This window comes from Ciconia boyciana, chromosome 9 (genome assembly GCF_034638445.1).
Source record: "Ciconia boyciana chromosome 9, ASM3463844v1, whole genome shotgun sequence".
NCBI classification, from domain to species: domain Eukaryota; kingdom Metazoa; phylum Chordata; class Aves; order Ciconiiformes; family Ciconiidae; genus Ciconia; species Ciconia boyciana.
Window position 1 is genome coordinate 38074870 of NC_132942.1, and position 22537 is coordinate 38097406.

The following is a 22537-nucleotide window of genomic DNA, read 5'->3' on the forward strand; positions in this document are numbered from 1 at the left end:
TAATGAAATAAAAGGGTTGGCAAAGGAATTTACACAACACTCTACAAGGTGAAATAAACATAGCAAGATATCAGAAGCAAGAATTAACCTGTATAGCCTTTTTCAAAGAAAATGAAACAGATTTCTTAAAAGGCATCCATTTTGAAGGACAAACGTACAGAAGTAGGGAAGAATATCTTGTATAAATGACAAGATAAAGACTCAAGAAAATGTACAGACTTTTAGAAAGTAATGCCATGTAAATGAGAATTAACTTTTGTCCAGCTTGAGAAACACCGTATGTTACAACAATTCACTGTTTTTAAACTTTCTAATTTATTTCTAGATTGTGACATTTTATTTAAATAAACAGCAGCTGACAACATGACACTAGTCTTGTTAATCCAACTATTCCTGTGTCTCATGTGGGTGTTAGGCATTAAATTCACTATCCTCCAAAGAAGGTTACCTGATAATAGAGTTAGAAATTATTTGCTTTTAGTAGTATTAAATGACAACCTATATATATTACAGCCTACCTCTGCCAAGACTGGATTGTTACAGAAGATGATTTGACTTCTAGCACCCCTTTTTGTTTATTAAAAAGGTGTCAAAAATGTGTAATTTAAGAAATGAAAATTCTTTCTAACCACTGAAAAACAGATTATTGAAATGTGCCTTTATGGGCCAACAGTTATGGTACTGTTGGTATTTAAGTTCTTCTAGCTCACAGTGGATTTCTGTTTAGCTCAGGGTGGATTTCAGATGCTGAGTAGTTACGTTTTCTAGGATATATTAAATTCTAATGAGTATACGTTTATCCAGGGCTCAGTAAGCTTCCCTGAAATCAGAAAGCTGTGTTGCACAGCGTTTTCTGAATATATTTATCTAGGTATTCCTATCAAATCTCAGGTGGTTTAAGAGATGGTGAAAAATGTTCGCATTTCATTTTGGAATAAAACAATAAATGAGATGATTAAGAGTCAGCTGGTAAAAGAGGCTTCTGTTTAAGCACTTACGGAAAACTTTCATTAAACCATGATATTCTTCATCTTATCATCACGTTCTACACTCTTGATCTGATGGCAGATGTCACTCTTGAACATGAATCCTTGTGTGAACTTTACAGATGGTTATTAAATATTTGGCTGCTAGCATGGATGAGGTGGCACTGATCCTGCAATTTATCTGTGTTTTAAACAAATAACATTATTGGAACAGTAACCATTCCAGAATAATCACCAAGGTTAGGTTCTAAATTTAAGTCATCATTCAAAAATTATCTGCTCCTGTAAAGATTTCAGTATCTACACTACCTGATTGGTTTTTCTTATGCTTATTATTCTATATTCAAGTTTTGGAAGAAATCATATTAATCAGGCAAGATGTAGAATTCAAAAAATTAAATATGTCGCAGCTATGAAATAGCTAATATGAGAAAGACACTACTCTTTTACATATTATCAAAAGCCTAAGTTAGATAGTTCTCCAAACTTTAAACTTGAATGTTACATGTGCAGGAAAGGCGCAATTGTATTATGGTATTCCAATCTCTTTACATTTGCAGTTCAACTTAAATCTAAGTTTAAATCAAATTTGAATCACCATAAGGGAGATTACATTTGAACCTTTTATGAAACCTTATTTGCAGCCCCTAAATATATTGAACCATCTATTCCAGTTCAGTTTCTAAGTGTTCTATTTTGGGTTCTGATATAATTGCAAGTGGCAAGTGCAGCTGCTGGTGATGTGACAGAATATATTAAAAACTGTTGATGTATAACATTGTCAGATGCATTTTCTTTGCTTCAACCTACCTCTAACAGTAGAAGTACTACAGCTAGTAGGAGAGGAAAGGGAGAGGAGGAGGAGGGAAATGTATTTGTCCATGCACATATTTATGTGCTCCTTGCACGTTTTTACACACAACAGAAAGTTGCCAGAAATGGTTTTTGTCAGTTTTAGGAAAAAAAAAAAAAAAAAATTGAGCATGCTATTACACTACCTCTAAGCTAACCATAAACCAGCTCACGCCTTTCCCTATTATTCCTTTTTTTGCATAATTCCACTTACTAAAGCCAGAACATTCATGGTTTTGCTAGCTATAGCTGTACAGCTGATTGTTCTCCAGCCCAGCTAAACTATTTTCCTATACTCCTAGAACAGAACATCTGTATTGTTGAGTAAGAAAAGTGCCTCACTCACTGTTCCCCGGTCCCTACCCAGACTTTTCCAGTGAAGCGCTGTTTGCTCAAAACAAGGCTACAAAACTTTCAAACACTTAAGTAGTGCAGACAATGATGTATCAGTGCTCAAGCCAGCGTTCAAACTAGAGCCATAGAAAACTGAGTACAATGTTCTTCCAGTCTCTCGCAATTTGTCTCTATTTTATTCAGTTCTCCTAATAGAATTGGCTTTTTCTAATGGAAGAAATCTTCAGATGGATCTTTGTCTCTCTGAAGAGTCAAAGCTCATTCAAATGGCAAAATGCAGGTTCTAGCAGTAAAGGGCTGGATCTAGCTAAAAAGGCAAAGTTAAAATTGTACTGTGATGAGTCTAGTGCTTATAGTATTATGAGTCTGCAAAGCAATTCAGAAATAACCATGAACACCAATGTAACTGCAGAAGTTTTTTCAAAGTTGGAAGAACAGTTTTAATCAAAGGAGGGAACAGTTTACTAATGATAAGGACCCATTCTAAGTTAGGTTAACAAGCTGCATTGCAGGGGAAGGCTTTTAAACAGAATCATGTATTAAAATCACACATAGATAGTTATGATACATTGGTAAGAACTTTGTTTTGCTGTTTATCCTTCTACATCACTCATTATGGTTATACTGGTAATCTTTTATAAATATTATTTCAGGCATATGTGGTTTTGTAGAAATGCAATACAAACCTGCAGACTATAATGCCGCCTTGTCCTAGGGGATCATTTAACTATTAATTTCAATCCAGAGCTGCCTGTTAAGCAAAATATGCTGATTTACTATGTTTCTACTAAATGTATGTACAGAACCAAATATATGCATGAATTTTTAATACAACATCAAAGTTGAAATTTTACATGGAAGAATTTCAGAAATTTCAAGATTGAACAGCCAAAGGGTTATTTAACTTTCACTGTAATGCTTATGGATACATAATGAAAAAATCAGTTCTTTTTTTCTATAGTATTGGTACTGACCAATTTTGTTATATGGAACATCTTTGCTATGTATGTTATTACTAGGAAAGAAAAAACGTCTGTAGTGATAGGTAAGGCAGCTCAGCCCTGGAAGATTCTCTACCATGTTATGAACCACAAATTAAGAGTTGGAGAATTACTCCAATAGTGTTCTGTTACGTGATCACACAACACCGAGCAATAAAGTATGCTCATCAGCATACTAATAAAAATGTGGTAATGAGAATTACTGGACTTTTCTCACCCCTATAGAGTAAAAGATACAGCAGCTTTGTATCACGGTATATATGTTATGCTTTTTTTTTTTTAAGAGCTTATTTTAATGCAAACGCACAAAGAAATAAGGTTGCTATGGGAACACTAACTCTTAATTCCTTGATCTATGCATGTAACACAACAAATGTAGTATTCCACTAAGCCTGTCTTTTGCATATAATTTTCAGTGCATTTTCAGAGAAAGAATGATTTGGTACACAATGAATGGAATGGAATGGATGGAAAGAACTGAAATATAATAAAGAATTCTATAGGACACTAAGAGGTATCTGTAGTTCCTGGGAAAAAGAAAAGGACAAAGAATATGCCCAGTTTCTATTTCTTGAAAATTTCCAATCTAGATGAGATTCTAAGCTTATTTCATAAAATTTCTGTGAGCCAAAACCCCATATTACTAATGCTCTTGGCTACTGGCTTTCAGGCATATTAATTGAAAACCTGGAGACAATGAAGTGAATTTTTACAGTCAACTCTCTTACATAATGCTGGAAAGAATTAACAGTTATGTAGCCAGTAGAGATAAAATTGCATAACCATCTGATAAACTGCACCTATTATGTGCAGTTGACCTTCCAGACTTCACTGTGCCTTTATCCTTTTTCCCTATTGCTTTCCCATTCTAGCAGTGTTTGAAAAATGGAACAATCATAAAATACATCTGTCTAAAGACACTTGTTTGGGATTCCATTCTAAATTGCACTTACCTGTGATGCAGAATTACTAGTACCTACCCCAGCCCTGGGCCCAATGCACATGGATAGTTGAGTACCTTACACCTCTGCAAAGAGAAAGCTGAAAATATTCCACATCTGTAAATGGGTCCATCTCTGCAGTGGGACAGACAACATCTGCTTCTATATTTTTCAGCTATTTATATTTTTTCACACTGCATAGCTCTCTAGGATCTATTGTGCAGCTATTAAAGTGGAGACCTACTTCTTTAAGCAAAGGCTATGTTAGGCCTTTTTTTGTCCATCTCTTCTAATAAATGTGTTTGAAATCATATCAGTCAAGGTTTCTGCCTTGGTAGATGCAGTTATCAAAAAAAAAGAATCTATATATGTGGTATTTAAACAATGTAAACTTTTTCCAGTAGATTTTTGACAATAGATCTGACCTATCCAGAATATGATTAGGCAAGGGATTAATTGTCTCAAATTCCTTCCTTGGTTATCTTACAAATTATGTATGCCTATATCAATACCTGCTCAAACATCTTTTTACATACATAATTTCAAATATTTATGTTTTGATGTTGCTCCTTGTGGTTATCTAGTAAGATTTTATTCTTGCTTTGACTCTTGAAGAACATAGAAGAATGGGATATTGACTATTATCATATATGTAACATATACAGATTGATAGTCCATTCTCTTGTGGTAAAACCAGTATATAATATTAGTTAATAGTATTTTGTTAGTGAAGCTTTGAAAATTTAAAGTATATGTCTATGAATTTGGACAGCATCAGACCCTGTTTCCATTTTTTACTCTACCTTTTAAAAATGAAATTTGTAGTGATTCCTAATTTGAATTTAATTGTCCAAGAAATTATTGGTCAGTTGCTTTAGGCATTACAAAAATAACTACATGAGACAAAAATGTTATTGGATTCAATGGACATGGGAAAGGTCAATAATTCTCATTACATTTCTTATAAACCTCATCTAGCATGAGCTAATTGAGTGCGGGATCTGGATCCATAGTGGTCTTTGTTTATACTTCTTTGAAAAATACTTGGAATTAAAAGTAATTGCACCAAATATTGAAAAAAAATTCAAACCTCCTGATTATTTCAAAATAACGTTGTTGTGGTTTAACCCCAGTCGGCAACTAAGCACCACGCAGCCACTCACTCGCCCTCCCCCTTCCTGGTGGGATGGGGGAGAGAATCTGAAGAGCAAAAGTAAGAAAAATCATGGGCTGAGATAAGAAAAATTTAATAATTGAAAGAAAATATAATGATAATAACAACAATAATTTGTAATGAAAAGGAAAATAATAAGAGAGGGAGAGAGAGAGGAACAAAACCGAGGGAAGAACAAAAAAAACCAACAGCTCACCACCGCTGACTGATGCCCAGCCAGTCCCCAAGCAGCGATTGCTGCCCCCCAGCCAGCTCCCCCAGTTTCTATACTGAGCGTGACAGCATATGGTATGGAATAGCCCTTTGGCCAGTTGGGGCCAACTGTCCTGGCTGTGCTCCCTCCCAGCTTCTTGTGCACCTGGCAGAGCATGGGAAGCTGAAAAGTCCTTGACCAGTATAAGCACTGCTTAGCAACGACTAAAACATCAGTGGGCTATCAACATTATTTCATCCTAAATCCAAAACACAGCACTATACCCACTACTAGGCAGAAAATTAACTCTATCCCAGCTGAAACCAGGAGAAATGTTTCCTCCTTTCATATTCCTGTGCAGCTCTGTATGATTTGAAGATGATCAACTGCAGTATCTTTCTGAGTAATGTTGGAGGTAAAAGAGGTAAATGGAGGTAAATACACTGCAGATACTCTAGTTGGTCATATAAATCATATCAGGTGCTTCATACAAAGTTATTTGATTGTTCAAAGTTATTCAGACTATCTCAACACTCTCTCCTCTTCTAACCTTAGCATCCTCCGTTATTCTGGGAATCATTTGTTAATAATGATATTTTTAAACAAACCTATGTTCTAGTACAGGAATAGCTGAGGTTTTATTAAAATTAAGGAAAAAATCCAAATATAGACTTAGATATTTTCTTTTTTTTTGAGATTAGATTATTTATCGTGTAAAACTTCACACCCAAAGTTAATTTAAAAAAAAATATTTATTCAATGAATTAAAAAATGGTGGTGAGGGAAAGGAGAAAGGATCAAAGATACATTATACATTTTGGTCCAATGAGAAGCATGGCTATATGAATGAAAGACTACCGTAGGCATCATGAGTGTTTCTGAAACAGTTTCCCCTCCTCTTTATTGCTGAATAATGATTTATTACTTGCCTAAAGCAGCAGCAGTTTTGACTGGCCTCTCTTATGTACCTGTCCCTCCTTATTCTCTGCCTCCTTGTTCTGGAAACAGTTTAAATAGGCCAGATACAGTCCCTGTTCCCCAGACTTTCAGTCTAAGGTCCGTAAAAGCCTTGCAAGATTATAAATTAGCATTTTTAATCTGGCATGTAGACAAATGAGAATGTGTCCGATAGAGTGGAATGTTTTTTTCAATACTGTATGTTTATCAGGAGTGTGAATACTTAATGAGAGCATTTTCTGTTGTAGGTAATTCAGATTGTCAGTGCCGTTGACAAAGATGATCCTAAAAATGGGCATTATTTCCTGTTCAGTCTTCTTCCTGAAATGGTCAACAATCCAAATTTCACCATCAAGAAAAATGAAGGTAACTACAAAACATATATAATGTGTATCTGACCAACTTAGTTTTGAATTGCTTTGTTGACTTCCAGTTGCTTTACCAGTTTGTCCCTTGGCCAATTACAATGTAGATAATCTGTTTAATGGTACCTTCATTATATCTCTTAAGCTATTTCCAATATCTCTACAGTAGATAAGAAGAAAGTAAAATGAATACTGCATTTACATCCAGAAGACAGCTCACTGGCTTAAATAAAACAAAAGGATGGATTTACTGCCTGTTTTATTTCTGTTAATTTGAAATTCCAGAGATAATGCTGTAAGATAAAAATCTGAAACTATGTTGATAAACAAATGTTGATCCTACGTTGACTGGATATAGATGGGAGCATAAAATTAAGTATCTACTAAATCCCCCAAAGGAAACACCTTTTAAGCCTGTTTGTTGTGTGTATAAAGGTTCCAAAGTATTTCAGTTAGGCACTGTTACTAGAAAGAGAAATCTGCTAGGTCAGCAAAGCCCAGAAGGGCACTTTGTATCACTAAGCTTTAGAGCACTTCTGGAAGGGCATAATGTCATTTTGTAGTACTACAGAAGTGGAATTTCACGCACGATGGAAAAAAAGACCCATGTAATATTGTTGAGCAATAACTTTACACTGATCCTTTTCTTTGGCACACAGATATATTTGAAGGTCATGTGAGAAAGAGCTAGGAATGATCACAAGACTGCTATAAATAGTGCTTTATGTATTTGTGCTTACTTGAATATTCAGCAAAGTTTTTCCATCTTGGTGCTTTTTTTTTTAATAAAACACTACCCTGTCAGGAATTTTAGTCAAATTCAGTCTCTTACTTCTCTTATTTGAAATCATAATGAAGGAAATCCCTATTTAGTCCATTACTAATAGGAAGATGTATGTATGAGGGGTATGTGCATGAGTGTAGAAGTAATACATGAAATGTCAAATAAAGAGAAAATGCTGTTTTCATTTTTTATTCTAGCTGTTCCAACCAAGAAGAATGATGGCACCATTTTGTTAAATGACACTATAAAAACCTAATTTCTTAAATCTGCTTAAATATATCCTGAATGTTTCTTTTCATTAGATATGTTTTTCTCTTATAGCATTCATGAAGTGTGTCTCTACTTATATTTGTACTTTCATGTAGGAAATAAGTCTCTGTATGTTTTCTGCTCTTACAGGAGAAGATAAAACAAATCTCTTCAAAATGCATTTCATAATCATCAGTAGTGTAACACAAATTGAATTAAGCATCCTAAGTGTGAGGTGGTTTGCTCTGCACAGCATGACAAAGCAAAAAAGATCTTAGTATTTCTCTTCATGTTTAAATACTTAGCTCACATCACTAATTAGCCTTGTCCTTCCAATCTGTTATCCATTTAAGACCCACTCTTACTCTTAGTCACAGCCAATGGCAAAATGACTCCTGATCTGAGTGGGAGTGAGGAACTGTTCTGTATAACATGGTTTAGAAAAATAAGTCCAATTTTGATACAACATTGCCACTCAGTTTTACACAGTTTTTAATGCATTTGAATCAGTTAAATGTGTAAATCCTCTTAAAACAACCAACTGAAATATCTTGAAATTAAAAATCTACTTGAAGAGACTTTTCTGATTTAATCTTTCAGTATCCAAGAATAAAATTCCAACTATGCATACCATCCATTTCTATGAAGATTGCTCAGCCAGGGATGCAGTCCATGATTGATGCCAGAACATGATCTCCCACAGGAAGCAAATATTCCTGTCAAAGCCAAAATCAGGGTATAATTTGGTTGAGGTGAGGTTTCATGTCATTTAAACATCATAAATCTTCAGTAAGTCTTTATTTAGTTACGCCACTTAAACAATGAACTTGACCATAACTTTGCCTTGCAGATGTCTGCTAGATAAGCATAAGTGATTATTCTTGTTGAAAAAACTCCAGTAGTCCTAAAAAACTGAACTCACGAGTCAAATTTCTCCTTAGTTGTACTAATGAGTGTCTGGGCTGTCCAAAAGCCAGTTCGGTCTGGTTTATTAGAAGCAATGTAAGAAAATGCCTATAACAAACCCTACTCTCATTTCTGGAGAACTGTGTTTCTGAGGATCAGATCAGTGCGCAACCCACTTAGGCTTGGAACTGAAAAACATTTCCTCATGCTGGTGGGCAAAATCCTTGACATCTTCCTGACTGTGACCTCAGCCTCAACTTCTTCCCATATTCTTGGCCCTGCCAAATTCTTCAAGGCGGCAGAGACTACCTTGATGGCTGCTGAAGAAATGTTATCCTCGTGTGGATATTATAAATGGATTGCATTTTCTCGGGAAACCTAATATAGAAACTGAATCTTTTATTTGCTAGAATTAGTAATTTTTTTATTTAAATGATTTTTCATATCCTGCCTTTCTCCAAAATTCTCTCAAGTCCGGAGATAAACAAAAGTACCCCTCCTCAAGAGCATTTGTGAAATTATATTACCCTTTGGGATTCTTCTTTTGTGCTTTAGGTAACATTGTGGCATTTGGCAATTACTTCCCTGCTTCACGAAGTAATGACGTTATCTGATCTGGTAGCACTAGTATGCAAGCAATGCAGTTTGGCATCTGCCATGGGAAGAAAGCTGTGATGTTCTGTTTCTGTCCCTCATACTAAAGAATATGTAAGATGCATGTATTTTGGAATTTTCTCTTGCTATATGGAACATAAGCATAATCATTAATTAATTTAGTTTGTTGCCTACAGACTAATTCTATTGTTTAAACTTTCCAGATTGCCCTAAGGCAAGTTCACATGATACTTCAGTAATTAACCGTGCTGCTCAAATATACTACAAATATTATGATCGGCTATGTTGTTATTGCCAAATATGTTTAACTGAGTGACACAACAGTGTATCTTCATCAGAAACCACAAAAAAACCCCACTTCTCCTAAGATTATATTATGTATTATAGAAATTATCCTGTGATCATAGCAGAATCTGTTCCTTGGAATGATATACCAGTATCCTTTATTTGTTTGGTCTGTTCAATTTGCATATCTACAATCCCTTCTGTAGACAAGATGCCCAAAACTGTAGAAACTGCAGTGCCTTTCTGATATAAGTAATGTAAAAATGTAAATTTAAATGTCACCATACATCTCACTGAATGTCTTTAGATCATCTCTTAGAAATCTTTTTCATATCTCCTGATCTGTTTTTTTCTGTTCTTTTCTGACCTCAAATGTCTGTTACTGAGTAGTTTTTCTTAGGCTTTGTGCCTTGGCTAAATGGGCGGGCAGCTACTGATAATCTGAAGTAAAGCAATCCTACTCTCTCAAACTGTAATGCAAGAAACACTGATCATTTAGATAGCCAGATGCATAAACCTTTATCCCTTCACAAGAGAAATAATAAAATTATGTAATAAAAATATAAGAAGTTAATGCAGCACGAAAATAATGTAATGTTTTCTATGTTAGTCCCCATGACTAAACCTGTGCCTCCATGTCATAACAAATCCTTGACTCCGTAAACTCATTTACTCACTTACTTTTCACGTCTTTGTGCTGGGTTTCTGCTTAAGAGCAGAAATGCGAAAAATGAAAATAAATGTTTTGTGTAGTTTTTCTGACAAACTTCAAACCAGAAAAAACCTAAAACTTCAGATGAAAATATCTAATGCTTAGGCAGGTGTTGATACACTCTAGCAATGTGTTGTAGATTCCTTAGCTGAATGGAATTAACCCTTCTAAAAAGCTGTAGGATCACAATAAATGACAAAAAACTGACAGGAATTTAGACAACTGATAAGGATTTTGTACTGTCATAGCATCAGTAAATTGAAATGAGACCTCTGGAAATTGAATTAGCATTTGTTGACAGTCGTTTTTCAGGTGAGTGGTCTTCACAAAGCGTTACCTAAAATCTAATGCCAGTACATGGATCGTCTCCTGCATCCCAAACAATATGCTCACAGCAATACCTGTTTTCAGCATTGGATTCCTAATGTTCTTAGGGTTTCCTTGGGTTGTTCAAGTGAGAATAGAATTTTGTGATAAAAGTGTTTTCAGAGATGTAAACATTTTGATATGCTGCCAATGCATTTTTTACTTTCAAAAACTAGCAAATACATCTTTGCCCTAAAGTAAAGAGACTTAAAGTTTTTCCCAAAAGATGTTTCCATTGTTATTCCATTTTCCTTATGCCAGAGTCTGTTTCCTAACGGAATAAACCCCAAATCAAATATTCTACAGTGCCTTTGTATGAACTCTTCTGACAGAAGAAATGGTGCATCTCTACTGTATAAATGTGATATTACATACCTCTTACTAAGGCTTATGTAGTAGAAGCAATCACAGGGTTGCTTGGAACGTGGGCAGGACTTATCTTTGGGTTAAGAGAACCATCTGAATGACACGCGTTCATATTCCTGCAGAAGTCCAATAGCCTTACAAGTAATCAGCCTCCCCTCTCTCCAAAATATTCAGTGTCCATCTGGTGATTTGAGCTCTCTGAATTTGGGCCAAACTGATTTTTAGTGAGTGCATAGTAAAGAGGTTTTTCTCTTTTTAAATTGAAGCATTATATGTACTTCAGTGATGAACCGTTCTGTTGGTTCTCTATAATGAACTTAATATTTATTCTCAGCCATGCTTAGTCTATTATACCTATGATACCTATCATAACTCCAAGAATGTTCATGTTTAAATGTCCATTTCTTTTGTTCTTTCCATCTAGGAAGTTTAATCTGTCACTTATGTCCTCATTGTGCTGCCTTGAAACTATAGGCAATGTGTCATGTATTTAAAAGGAAATAGCCTGGTATAATCACTTCAATCACTAACTGGCTTGCATGCCTTTGTATACTATTGCAGATCTTATTTTAAAATATTTGCTACTTCTCATCACCTCTTTACTATTAATAAACAAATATTTTTAAACTATTTAGAAATAGCCAGAGAAGACAATTACATGCAACCTCTCTTTTATATATCCCAAATAATAAAAACAAATGATCAGCACTACTTCATTTTTGAAAGTACTTCTGTGTCACTGTTTTTTTAATGTAATAAAGCCTAGATTTTTCCCACATCTTTTTCCTGAAAATATTTTTAGCAGCATCTGTCAAATGCATACCTGGAGGGTGAGTCTTTTGTTCACACAAGAGTAACTCTCGTGTTAAAACGAGTTTCTTTCCCTGAATCAGTTTCTTTTGGCATTTCTTGATAAGTCTCTCTGCCATTGTCTCAGCTGCCAGCTAAAGCTCTTTCTGTGTTTTTGATGGACTTTTCTTTCCAAATATATACCTCAGAGAGCTAAGAGGTGGCACTGCTATTTCATTGCCCTCCTTCTAGTTTGCCCAATTTCAAAGTTAACCCACTGACCTCAGGTACAAATTGCCTTAGCAAGGACATCATTAAACCCATCATTTCTTGATGGATGTACAATGAACATCTAGAATAACAGCGCCCATATGGTCCCCTGGTTATGAGCAGTAAATCCTCATATATTTTTGCAGTTTCATGCAATTTTTCAAGAGCCTTGGGAAACGTTGTGACCAGCTGCCATCTACGCCAGAGGGTGTTTCACAATGGCAATTCTCGAGGGAAAGCACGTGCTTATATACTTCTAATGTGTTTAATTACCATCCTAATTTCTTTAATATATCAATAATTAGACTTTCAAAGTACAATTCTAAAACATACCAAGTCACATCCTTGTTACTGGTTTTCTTGAAAAGTAAAATTAAGTGATGTGATCAGAGATGTGTCTTGCATCCTATAAGAAAATATTTTTCTACCATGTCTATCAATATTAGTGGTATGGAATAACATCTAGAAGACTGCATCTAAAATTGTAAAAGAACATGCTGCATAATCTAGGAAAGAGCATTGATCAGCATCTCTCTTAATAGGCATAGTTTTGTCACCAGAAATCACAGGGAATACTTCCATAGCAAGGTGCATTCAGTGTGAAAGTAGTAGAGTTAAAAATAAATTATTCCAATGTATTAAAAAACAACAAACACAAACTAACCTATAATCCGGCACTTCTGTGCCAGAATCTGCCATCCACAGGCATGCGTCATGTTTCTCCAGGAGTGTTCATAGTGTGAAAAAACGTATTATAAATATCATACTATCAATCTTTTCCTCAGCATGGCATTAAAACTGGAGCTGTTTAAATAGCAAAGTTCAACATTTTTATAACCTGAGGATACCAGAACAACCTGAGATTATTGATTTTTTTATTAATGATATAGTTAATAATGAACTTGTTCATATAAAATTATTGAAATATTTCCTTTTCAGTGTGGTTGAAAGATTTTGTGCAATAAGTTCTTTTTTGCTTATGTTATAAATTGTAAGTTATAGAAGTTAAAACAAGAAAGCATAAAGAAGATGTTGATATTTTGCTGAGTAGAAAGGTCTAAGTTTTATCAAGACAAATCATGTGATAGTTAAGGTAGCTAAGCTCCATGAAACATTTTAGTTCTGTGGATTTAGACTATCCTGACATGAAACCATATTTCAGAAAACTCTTAATTATATTTCGGATGCATACTTACCTTTCTCAGTAAAAAACAAAATGGCATTTACAGGCCTGAATTACCACATTCTACTTATGATCTTCAAGTTATACTACACTGATGGATCTGACTCCCTTTCTAAGAATGACATCTCAAGTCTGTCTTGGTCTGTGTGCTGGAAAGCATGTAAGAATTATGATCCAGCTGTGCGGTGATAAGAGAACACTACGCTACCTTACCTCCCTCCCTTACTATTGAAACAGGCAGGCGGGAATATCATGGCCTGAAAAAGGAAAGGACAGATCCTAGCTTCCACTCGATTAATATGCAAAAAATGGTATTCAGCCAGTGTAATTACTTTTCCTGGAGCGAGTGGTTGTGCATTAGGTGCTAAGTGTCAAGTCCCTGAAATAATTTGTTTTTATAACAGAGGAAATGCAGAGGAAATGCAGTTCCTTATTTATTATACTCAGGTTCCTTCATCCTTAGTCCTTAGACAATTGACCTGATTGAAACTGCTTTGGATCAGAAACTATGTTAGATCATTCTTTGTAGGAAAGGTAATCAATTTTCTTATTTACATATCTGACAGAATTCTAAGTTGTAATGTCATCCTGTGAAGTAACAGACTGTGTCTAAAGACTCAAAAAGACGAGCCCTTTCTGCTAGTGATAAAGTGATAAGCAACGTGAGGTGGAAATTGGTACTATAGATCTTTAGACGATTCTCACATTCTAGAAGACTGGTAGAATTTCAAGTTAATGATAATATTACCAAGGGACTCCAGTACATTCCAGTAACGCTCAGAAGTTCTGTCTTGCCAGGCACTGAATGCATTTCCATTTCCATTGTATGACTTCACATTGCAGTTGAAGTAATATATTCAACTCCTTTCTACTATACCATTCTGTGGTCCTAGCAAGGTTACGCTTTTCCATGGTACAGTAGTGTTAGTCCCATCTAGTCTGAGAATGTCGGTGAAAGTATTCTCAGTATATATCTTTCATACCTGATAGCTTTCTGCTTCCTTTCCCCCTTCTTTCTTTACTATCATCACTATTGACTATGTTCTGTTATTCCCTGATGTTCTGTTTTTCCTTGATGTTGAATATCAATTGAGTGAGATTTGAAACAACTTCCCTGGCATAGAAGGATGTGATGTTATTTTCTGAAGTGAAGATTACGTTAATGTATATGGGAAACCAGCATTTTTCCACTCCAGTCCTTTGTGTGCCACTTCCTTCACTGACACCTGCTTCTGCTGTCTTTCCCATCTTTCTTCTTGCATGCAGATCACTGCTCTTTCTGGACTCCCTTCTAATTAGAACCACAGAACAGGTGAAGACTAAGTGCAGTTCCTCTGCAAACATACTTTTTAGCCCTATCTGGATGATTTACACCTTCTTACAATGGTTATGTGCTGTTCACCACTTCGATAGGCTAAAAAGATGAATCCTTCTTGGTGCACATAGCTGCTCTAGCTGAAACTGAATGTCAGAAAAACAGAATCAACTCTTCAAAGGCTAACTCAGCTACCAAGCTCCTCCACACTTTGACCATTCTGTCTATTCTGACCATCTGAAACCTTATTCACTCCTCTCCTGTATTCAGGATGCAGGGCTCCAGACAGATTCCCTCTCTCCTCCGCCCTAAGCCAGATGTGATCCATCAAGTCTTCATTCGACTGGACAGGCCAACCTGATGAATGAACCAGCAAGGAGGGGGCCATCTGGTAAGCCGATTGTCCTCTTTTAGGCATCTTTAGGCTCTTCTTCAGCTCTGCTGTGTTCCCCAGTACGTCTGTACTTTTTATAGTATTGTAGCTGGCAAAGTGTTTCTCTGGGAGCACTTCTGTTCCAAATGCTGTTTAACCTTTCAGTCCTGTTTTAGTTTAGCTCTGTGATGACAACTTCTTTCCAAGCCTCAGAAATACAAACTTTCAGACAACTACAGAAGAGTTGTATATGCACATTGGAAAATAAGACTAATTTCCACAGCATCACATCCTTGCAGAGACCGCCTTTCTTTTAATCATATGAATCAATCACAATTACACAGCTATTTCAGGACATTTATGTAAATATGACCCAGCCCAAAACAATATAAAATGTGAGTAATGAAATACAGGATACTACTGGATATATGCAGTGTGCCATTATGCATCCATGACCAAAGAGACTTTTACTTCACTCATTCTTAATTTATTATTTGTGCTGCTAGCAACATAATGTTGCCAAGGCGTCAATTATGTTTCATTTTATAAATCAAACTAATTAAGAACCAGATGCAATCTGAGTGAAAAAGATCTGAGGTCAGTGTTGTGCACCATATGTACAACAGTGCTTACTCATGATGAGGAGATGGATTGGACTGCTGTAAATTTTCCTGCTGTAGGAGTTTCATCATGCTCAGATAGTGTAACATACTTATCTCTCTTTTTCCAGTTTATTTCTTTAATTTCACAACAAAACTAAAGAAAAGTAAGCAATGCTGCCATGACTTTAAAAGACTAAGTAAGGGATAAAAGGTTATGAAAACAAAACAGAAGAGGAAAAGAATTTGGTCAGCAAATTATAATGAAAAGAGATCTATTTTAGGAACAATATGGAACATGGATGAAAGAAATAACAGAGATAAGAACACATTGAATCTTCAGTGTGGCTTAATTTCAGACACATAATGGGGAAAATAAACATTAAATCAGGGTCTCAAAACTGAACTGCTTAGCAGACAGAAAGACGTTGTTCTTAATCAGTACAAAACTTCTCAACTAAGTGCTATTAGGACAACAGTAAAATCCACAGTACCATCTCTCTGGAATTTGTCTTCCAATGAAACATTGCTCCAATAGCCCTTTAATTTTCCAAGGTTCCCTAAGTGCTTTAAAAACATAACTCCTTGAAAGCTAACAGCACCCATGATAATTATATTCTAGGACTTTAAAAGTATTTCATAGTAGTATTTATAACTAAGTGAATATAGAATATTTGGAGATAAGTTTCCAGATTTTTAGCCAACTATCTTCTAAAAATATGTTCAGATATTTCTGCCAAAGTACCACTTCTGGTTCCATGGGTGGATCTAATTCCTCCAGGTTTTCTGCAAGGAACAATTCCTGTAGTGGAAGTGTTCATGGACAATGCACTGACTATGTTTGATTTCTTGCAAATGGGTTTAATTTACTGAGTAGGAGGAATGATGTCCTAGAGCTGAAGGTTCTGGCTGGGCCTCTATCCCTTCACCACCTCAATATATTACCTGACAGAGACATACTGCATCTTAAGAAGCCCCCCTCTGTTTTCACCTCATTGTTAGGTTTTGTTTTGTTTTTAATATTTGGATTTTCTCTCCAAGTACCTAATTGGTAATTACAGCACAAGACTGTTTTTCTTCCTTTTTTTGCACCTTGTAAATTTATTGGTTGCTCTCATTATGGAATGTTTCTTCATTTTATCATGTTCTAATAAATACAGGCTGTTGAGGGGGAATAACAATTAATTTATTACTTGCTCTAATTGTACTTTTCTTTTGTCAATTAATGAGAAACTAGATAGGAGTTCCATTTTAAAGTTCCAGTTGTAGTAAAGATTAAAAGAACCCCAACACTCTTCTACTGGAGGAAGAATCTATACAGGCTAAAAATAAAAACAATATTAGCCATTAAATTTTCCTTTGATTAGGAAAAATCTCCTTTTCTCATTATAACAGATATAAAGTATACAGACTATTTGCACACGGTTCCTCCATTAAAATAGAAGGTATTAATTTTTCACACTTAGCCTCAAGGCTTGTCTGATAAACTATTGCACAACTAACATTATAATGTGAATTAAAAAGACAAAGACCGTTTTCCAATTTGTATCTTGTTTTGAACCAATTACACAAGTGGTGTACAGGAAGGAAGTAATTCTTATTGGAATCACAGTCATTCTTCCTACGAGGTGACCATTACATTGATTATTATGTGAACTCTATGTCTACACGTTCTCCTGAACCTGTCTGGTGTGGTCACATTTATTCCATAACCTTTCGTTTCATACTTACTCATTTTAAGGAGATGACTGTTCAAGAATGGGCTGTATTTCTCTGTCAAGAGCAAATATAGCAGTGACAAACTGAAGGAAATCTGAAATTTTTAACTATTTTGACGAGAGTCTCTCACGTCAAACTCTAAAGAATAAGGGAGACAAAGCTTTTATTCTGTTGGTTGGGGGTTTTTTGTACCACTTATGATATTTTCCCATCACCTTCTGATTTTGTAATTTGTATGGGTGGCCTTGTTGTAAAATGAGTCACTTTGTTGGTCTTCATTTAATTCTGTCTAATTAGGATGTATTCTCTTTGGCAAGCATCCAGTAATTAGTGATGTATTTATGTAATTATTAGTATTTAATATTTATATAATAAATATGCCTAGAAGACAATCCATTCAGAGGCCAGAAAAGAGGTAGAGTACATGATTTTACTGAATGCAAAGATCTTACATACTGAGCCAAATGCAGAAAATAAATGAAACGCATAAGTTGACCTGTCTAGTCTGGGGAGAGAGTTTGCATATCCTAAAATGATAGGATGTGCATACTTGGTAATCAGTGCTGATTATAGAGGGAGTGAAGATGGGCCCCTGTTTGAAGTGAGATAATAAGCCAGCTTGTTAGGGAGAGATAAATAGAAGAACTTCAAGAAAAGGACCAGATGTCTGCTTGATGGTGTTGAAGAGGGAGAGCTAGTGGGGTCCTTCAAAGGTAACATGGACGGATGCATAGCCAGATTACAGTGAACCAGCAAAGCAGTGGTAGCTATCTGCTCATATTAAGGTAGCAAAGTCAGACTACCCCAGCTTGGCCTAAACTAATTGTGGGCTCGAGTAAGTAAACTTCACTTTTGCTATAGGCTAAGGGCTATGTACATTCTTGAGCAGTAACTGTAACACTATAGTATTTTTTTTTCATACATCTGATTCTATAATAAGAGATAAATCAGGAATAAAGTCTCATCTGTGGAGTTTTGAATGGAGTTAAGTATTGCAGTCATAAACCTTAAAAGGAGCATCAATAATAATCACTGAGTGTTGATGAAACTACTCTGCTGTATTCTACAGAATGTTGGACTGTCTTGAACATGAACACTGACTTTTTCCTTCTCTTTAATTTTTAGAATGTAATAAATGACATAACAGTTTCACATTGCTTTCATAAAAACACATAGAACTTTTTGGGTTTGTTTGTGTTTTGTTAGGAAACTTTCATTCAGTCTAACCTAAAATTAAAGCTAAAATCTAGGTTATAGGAAATAATAAGAAATAAGATAAAAATATGTCATGTAGCCTTTTTGAACTTGTCAGTCCCTAACCTTGCTTAACTCTGTCATGTCACTTTCTATAACATTTTAATCCATTATATATGACCCTTCTGTAAATTATACAGTGTTCACCCCAATAAAGATTAAGACCTTGTGATCTAAGAGTGCTCTACAGCAGTGATGGTTTTTTGGTTAAGGAACTGTTCTGGAGTTCAGAATAGTTTTGTATAGCTTGGTTACAGGTTTTCTGTATGATTTTGGACAAGTCATTTAATCACTGTGCTTGTCATTGTGCCATGCATACACTGCAGACATTCTTTTAAAACATTCATCTGATACTCACATATGACATTAATGGCACCTATTAGCAGCTCCCTATGGATTGGTAAAGACTGAGATTTTCAAGAGTGGATTACAGTGTCTCTTGCAGAAGTTGCTCTGCAGCTCAGGGAAGGAAATGGTGGAGCCCAATCTAATGACAGCTGTAGCTAAAGCATTGTTGTATCTTTGATACAAGCTGGAATACTAAATAGAGAGGAGGGTAGTTCAGACTCGATTCTACACCGTACATCTCCTTCTGTAACATCTTTATCTATCCCACAATATTACAACTTCTGTCTTTTTAGTACTATTTTCTATTTTTAAATGAGAAAAATAATTTTTTATAATAAACCAACTTTCTCTTATTTTGTGCATGTCTTCTGCTAACATGCAAGACAAAAAGATGTATTTGCTAAAAACTTTATAGAATTCTAATGCAGTTTGTCTAGCAGAACCACTTGCTTCAGATCTTTGTATAAAGAACTTAGCTTTTTCTAGACTAAAATTGTTTTTCTTAATCTTTTTCACAGTAAGGAAACGTGTATGTTTCTCAAAGTATCTGTTGGTTTTTTTCTGCTCTTCTTTTTGACTATTTAAGTTTTCTTTCATGATCATGGAGGTTTTTTGGCATATTAAGTAGTCTCCTTTGCCAGTAGAATTGCCTAGTCTCTTGTAATATTTTTACTTGATCCTACTTCATGTTTTTATTGCAGCTTCTGCCTATACACTTCATTTGTACTTTGTCAGACTCTTCATCATGAATTAGAAGACAACAGGGAACAATTTCACTGTGGTATGCAAGTTGTTCTCTCAGCACAGATGCATCATATGTTTGTACCTTGTAACTTCTCGGCTTGATACGAAGAGAATGAATAAGATGTCTCCTGTTTTGTTGCACACATATTTCAATTGTGACTAACAAATGTTTTACTATTTGCAGAATCTCCATCCTTGGAGATATTCAAAAGCTGCCTGGACATGTTCCTGGGCTCTAGGTAGCTGTGCTTGAGCAGGGGGGTAGACCAGATAGCATCCAGAGGTCCCTTCCAACCGCAACCATTCTGTGATTCTATGAAAACTCTAGAACATCTTATGAACTGATGCTATAGTTTGCCGATAGTTAGCAATATAAGCATTGACTTTGTAATATCTCTACAGCGGTGAGGCAGAATTCAAATGTTGACACCTTTCCCTGGCTCCTCCTTCTTTCCAAGTTATGTGTTGTGTCACACAATGTATATAGCAAAATTAAGGTTCTGACAGTGTGTCCCACTCTTGAAATTTAAATGCATATGCATGTGTGTTCCTGTGGACCTGCTTTGATTCTCATTAATCTGACTGTGTATGCTAGTTCGGAACTTCTGGCTATGCCAAGTTTTCTCTGTGTAATGTTTACATGGTGTGCAGAAATGTTCCCAAGAGTATCTGGAATGTTTCATTTGAAAACTTTATACAATCTATTCCACTCTGTAGACAGGTAATTGTTTTTTCACTTACTGAAATTCCTTCTCTGGATGCATTTTGCTGTTCCCTGCATTTCAAATGACCATTAGTCTTCACCATAGGAGCCACGTCCTCATTGAGAGGTGTGCATATAATAAGACATTATGTGTATACTTTGGGTGTAAGACAGAGTTATAAATTACTGCCATTAATGGCCTGATGATAACAAATTGTTATTGTTATATGTAATCTGCATACGAGAATGTCTTCAAAAAGTCATTATCATGCTGCCTGTGTGCCCAAGGGCAATCTTATACCATAGCATTTCAGTCTTTCAAATTACAAAAAGCTAATATAACTCTTGATGACATTTACAAAAAATGTATAATGGCACTCCTTTCAGTTGTCTCACAGAAATTATTCTCAGTGAAGTTAAAGGGAGTTCTACGTACATAAGAACTGCAGGATCTGGCACTTTTTAAAATCAAAGCCACTTTTTTTTCTTAAGTGGCATCAGCTCAAGAAAATGTTAAGTCAAATTTTTTAAAATTTATTTTCTGACTTAAAATGCCTCAGCCAATGTAAGTCGTATTTAACTTCCAATGCTCTTTGGCAGAGAGTACACATCCTAAATTTCTTCTCATAGTAAGTTGTTATGTCAGAGTTATAAACCCCTGAAAATTGGCATTTTGTAGTGGAAGTGCTGACAAGACCTTTATTACACCAGTACAAACAGGCAGCATTCCAATAAATGCTGGTTGTTTTTTTTATAGTCTGGTGGTTGTTTTCTGCCACTGTATTTCAAAGTGAACATTATAAAAAAAGTAATGGCATCATAGAAATACACTGGTATGGCTTGAATATGGCTCTCTAACTGTTGTAACAAAACTTCAATATAGTTGATATGTCCGATTCCAGATTCATTTTTAAAGGACTGTTATATGATCTACTGGTAAATAGTTTTAAATTCTTACCATGTGCATGTATATGTTCCATACAGTATTGGAACAGAAAAGACAATTATCATGGCATGGAGAAGTGGATGTTAAGTTGCTTAGTGTTGCTTTGCTAAGAAACTCACTTAAATGCCAAGAACACATCACATTTAAAAACCAGAATGTTCCTGCTTAAGTTTTCTTTTTCTTACTATGGTAGCAATAGTTTACATTCTAGAAAGAAAGATTCACTTCAAACATCTGTGATTGTCTTCATAGTTGTGAAGACTCTGAACTTTTCCAGACCCTAGAAGTAAGTCACTGAAGTAAGAATAGAAGGATGTGTGTGAAGTGAGGAAGGCAAAGAACATAGGATGGAATTCTTGGAAGTCTTCCATCACCTACCAGAAGTACTATAAATTTCATGGAATCTGCTTGAGATTTAGCTTTACACATAAAAAAACTCCAAATCAATGTAATGTGTAAAACTGTAAGTCTCACAGTGACCTAAGGGGCTTAGATACCTATCTTTCATTAGTTTCACTTCCTAGACTGCACTTTTAAGTATGCATTCATAGAAAGAATAAGAATAAGAATCCATTATCCCTAAAGAGAAGTACAGGTGGCAAAGCCTTGGGATGTTTTGGCTTTCTTATTTATCTTTGCAGCATTTTCTTGGAATCTGGTAACACAGTAATGGAAACTTCTTGGTTCAAATGCAAAATATAGCCATTATTTTATCAAAGCATTATAAACCACAGTATTACTTTCTGAAACTTTTTGGTTAAAATAACAAGATAATAGAATTAACTAGAATATGTAGATTTCAAAAATGATCCATCAGTCTATGCAAATTGCTGTGTTAATAATGTATTTTTAATGCTAAGCACATTTGACAGGCATTTCATCTCTCTTTCTAAACTAGAGCTTGGCAACCTGCATTAATTCTTACACTTTACAGATGTAACATTCAATGCACATGCCATGTAGTGATGTGATCCGAATAAAGTAAAGCATGTCAAAGCAATGTGATTATTAGTAAACAAGTTTGTGGCTGGCTTGTTGAATACAGAAGAGGAGAATGAGAGGCAAAAGCCAGTGCTGTTTTAGCATATTTTACATCTTCACTGGCCTGAATTTGCTCAGATTATGGGAGTGTCAATCGTAACTGGCACCAGGGGATTCAGGAGAGGTAAATGGGCATAACATCAGAGC

The 22537-nt window shown here is 35.4% G+C and overlaps 1 protein-coding gene across 7 annotated transcripts in view; it reads left to right on the forward strand.

Moving 5' to 3' along the window:
• Positions 1 to 22537, forward strand: part of CDH8 (cadherin 8) — a 153450-nt gene that overhangs the window by 119146 nt on the left and 11767 nt on the right. For 4 of the 7 annotated variants that reach the window (XM_072873261.1, XM_072873264.1, XM_072873262.1 and 1 more), the window contains exon 12: positions 6707 to 6824. In XM_072873261.1, coding sequence (XP_072729362.1) covers positions 6707 to 6824 — 118 coding nt within the window. Of the gene's footprint in view, positions 1 to 6706; positions 6825 to 9317; positions 9399 to 14933; positions 15055 to 22537 lie in introns of those variants that run through there. The other 3 variants (XR_012044175.1, XM_072873265.1, XM_072873267.1) reach the window with 3 other exon arrangements.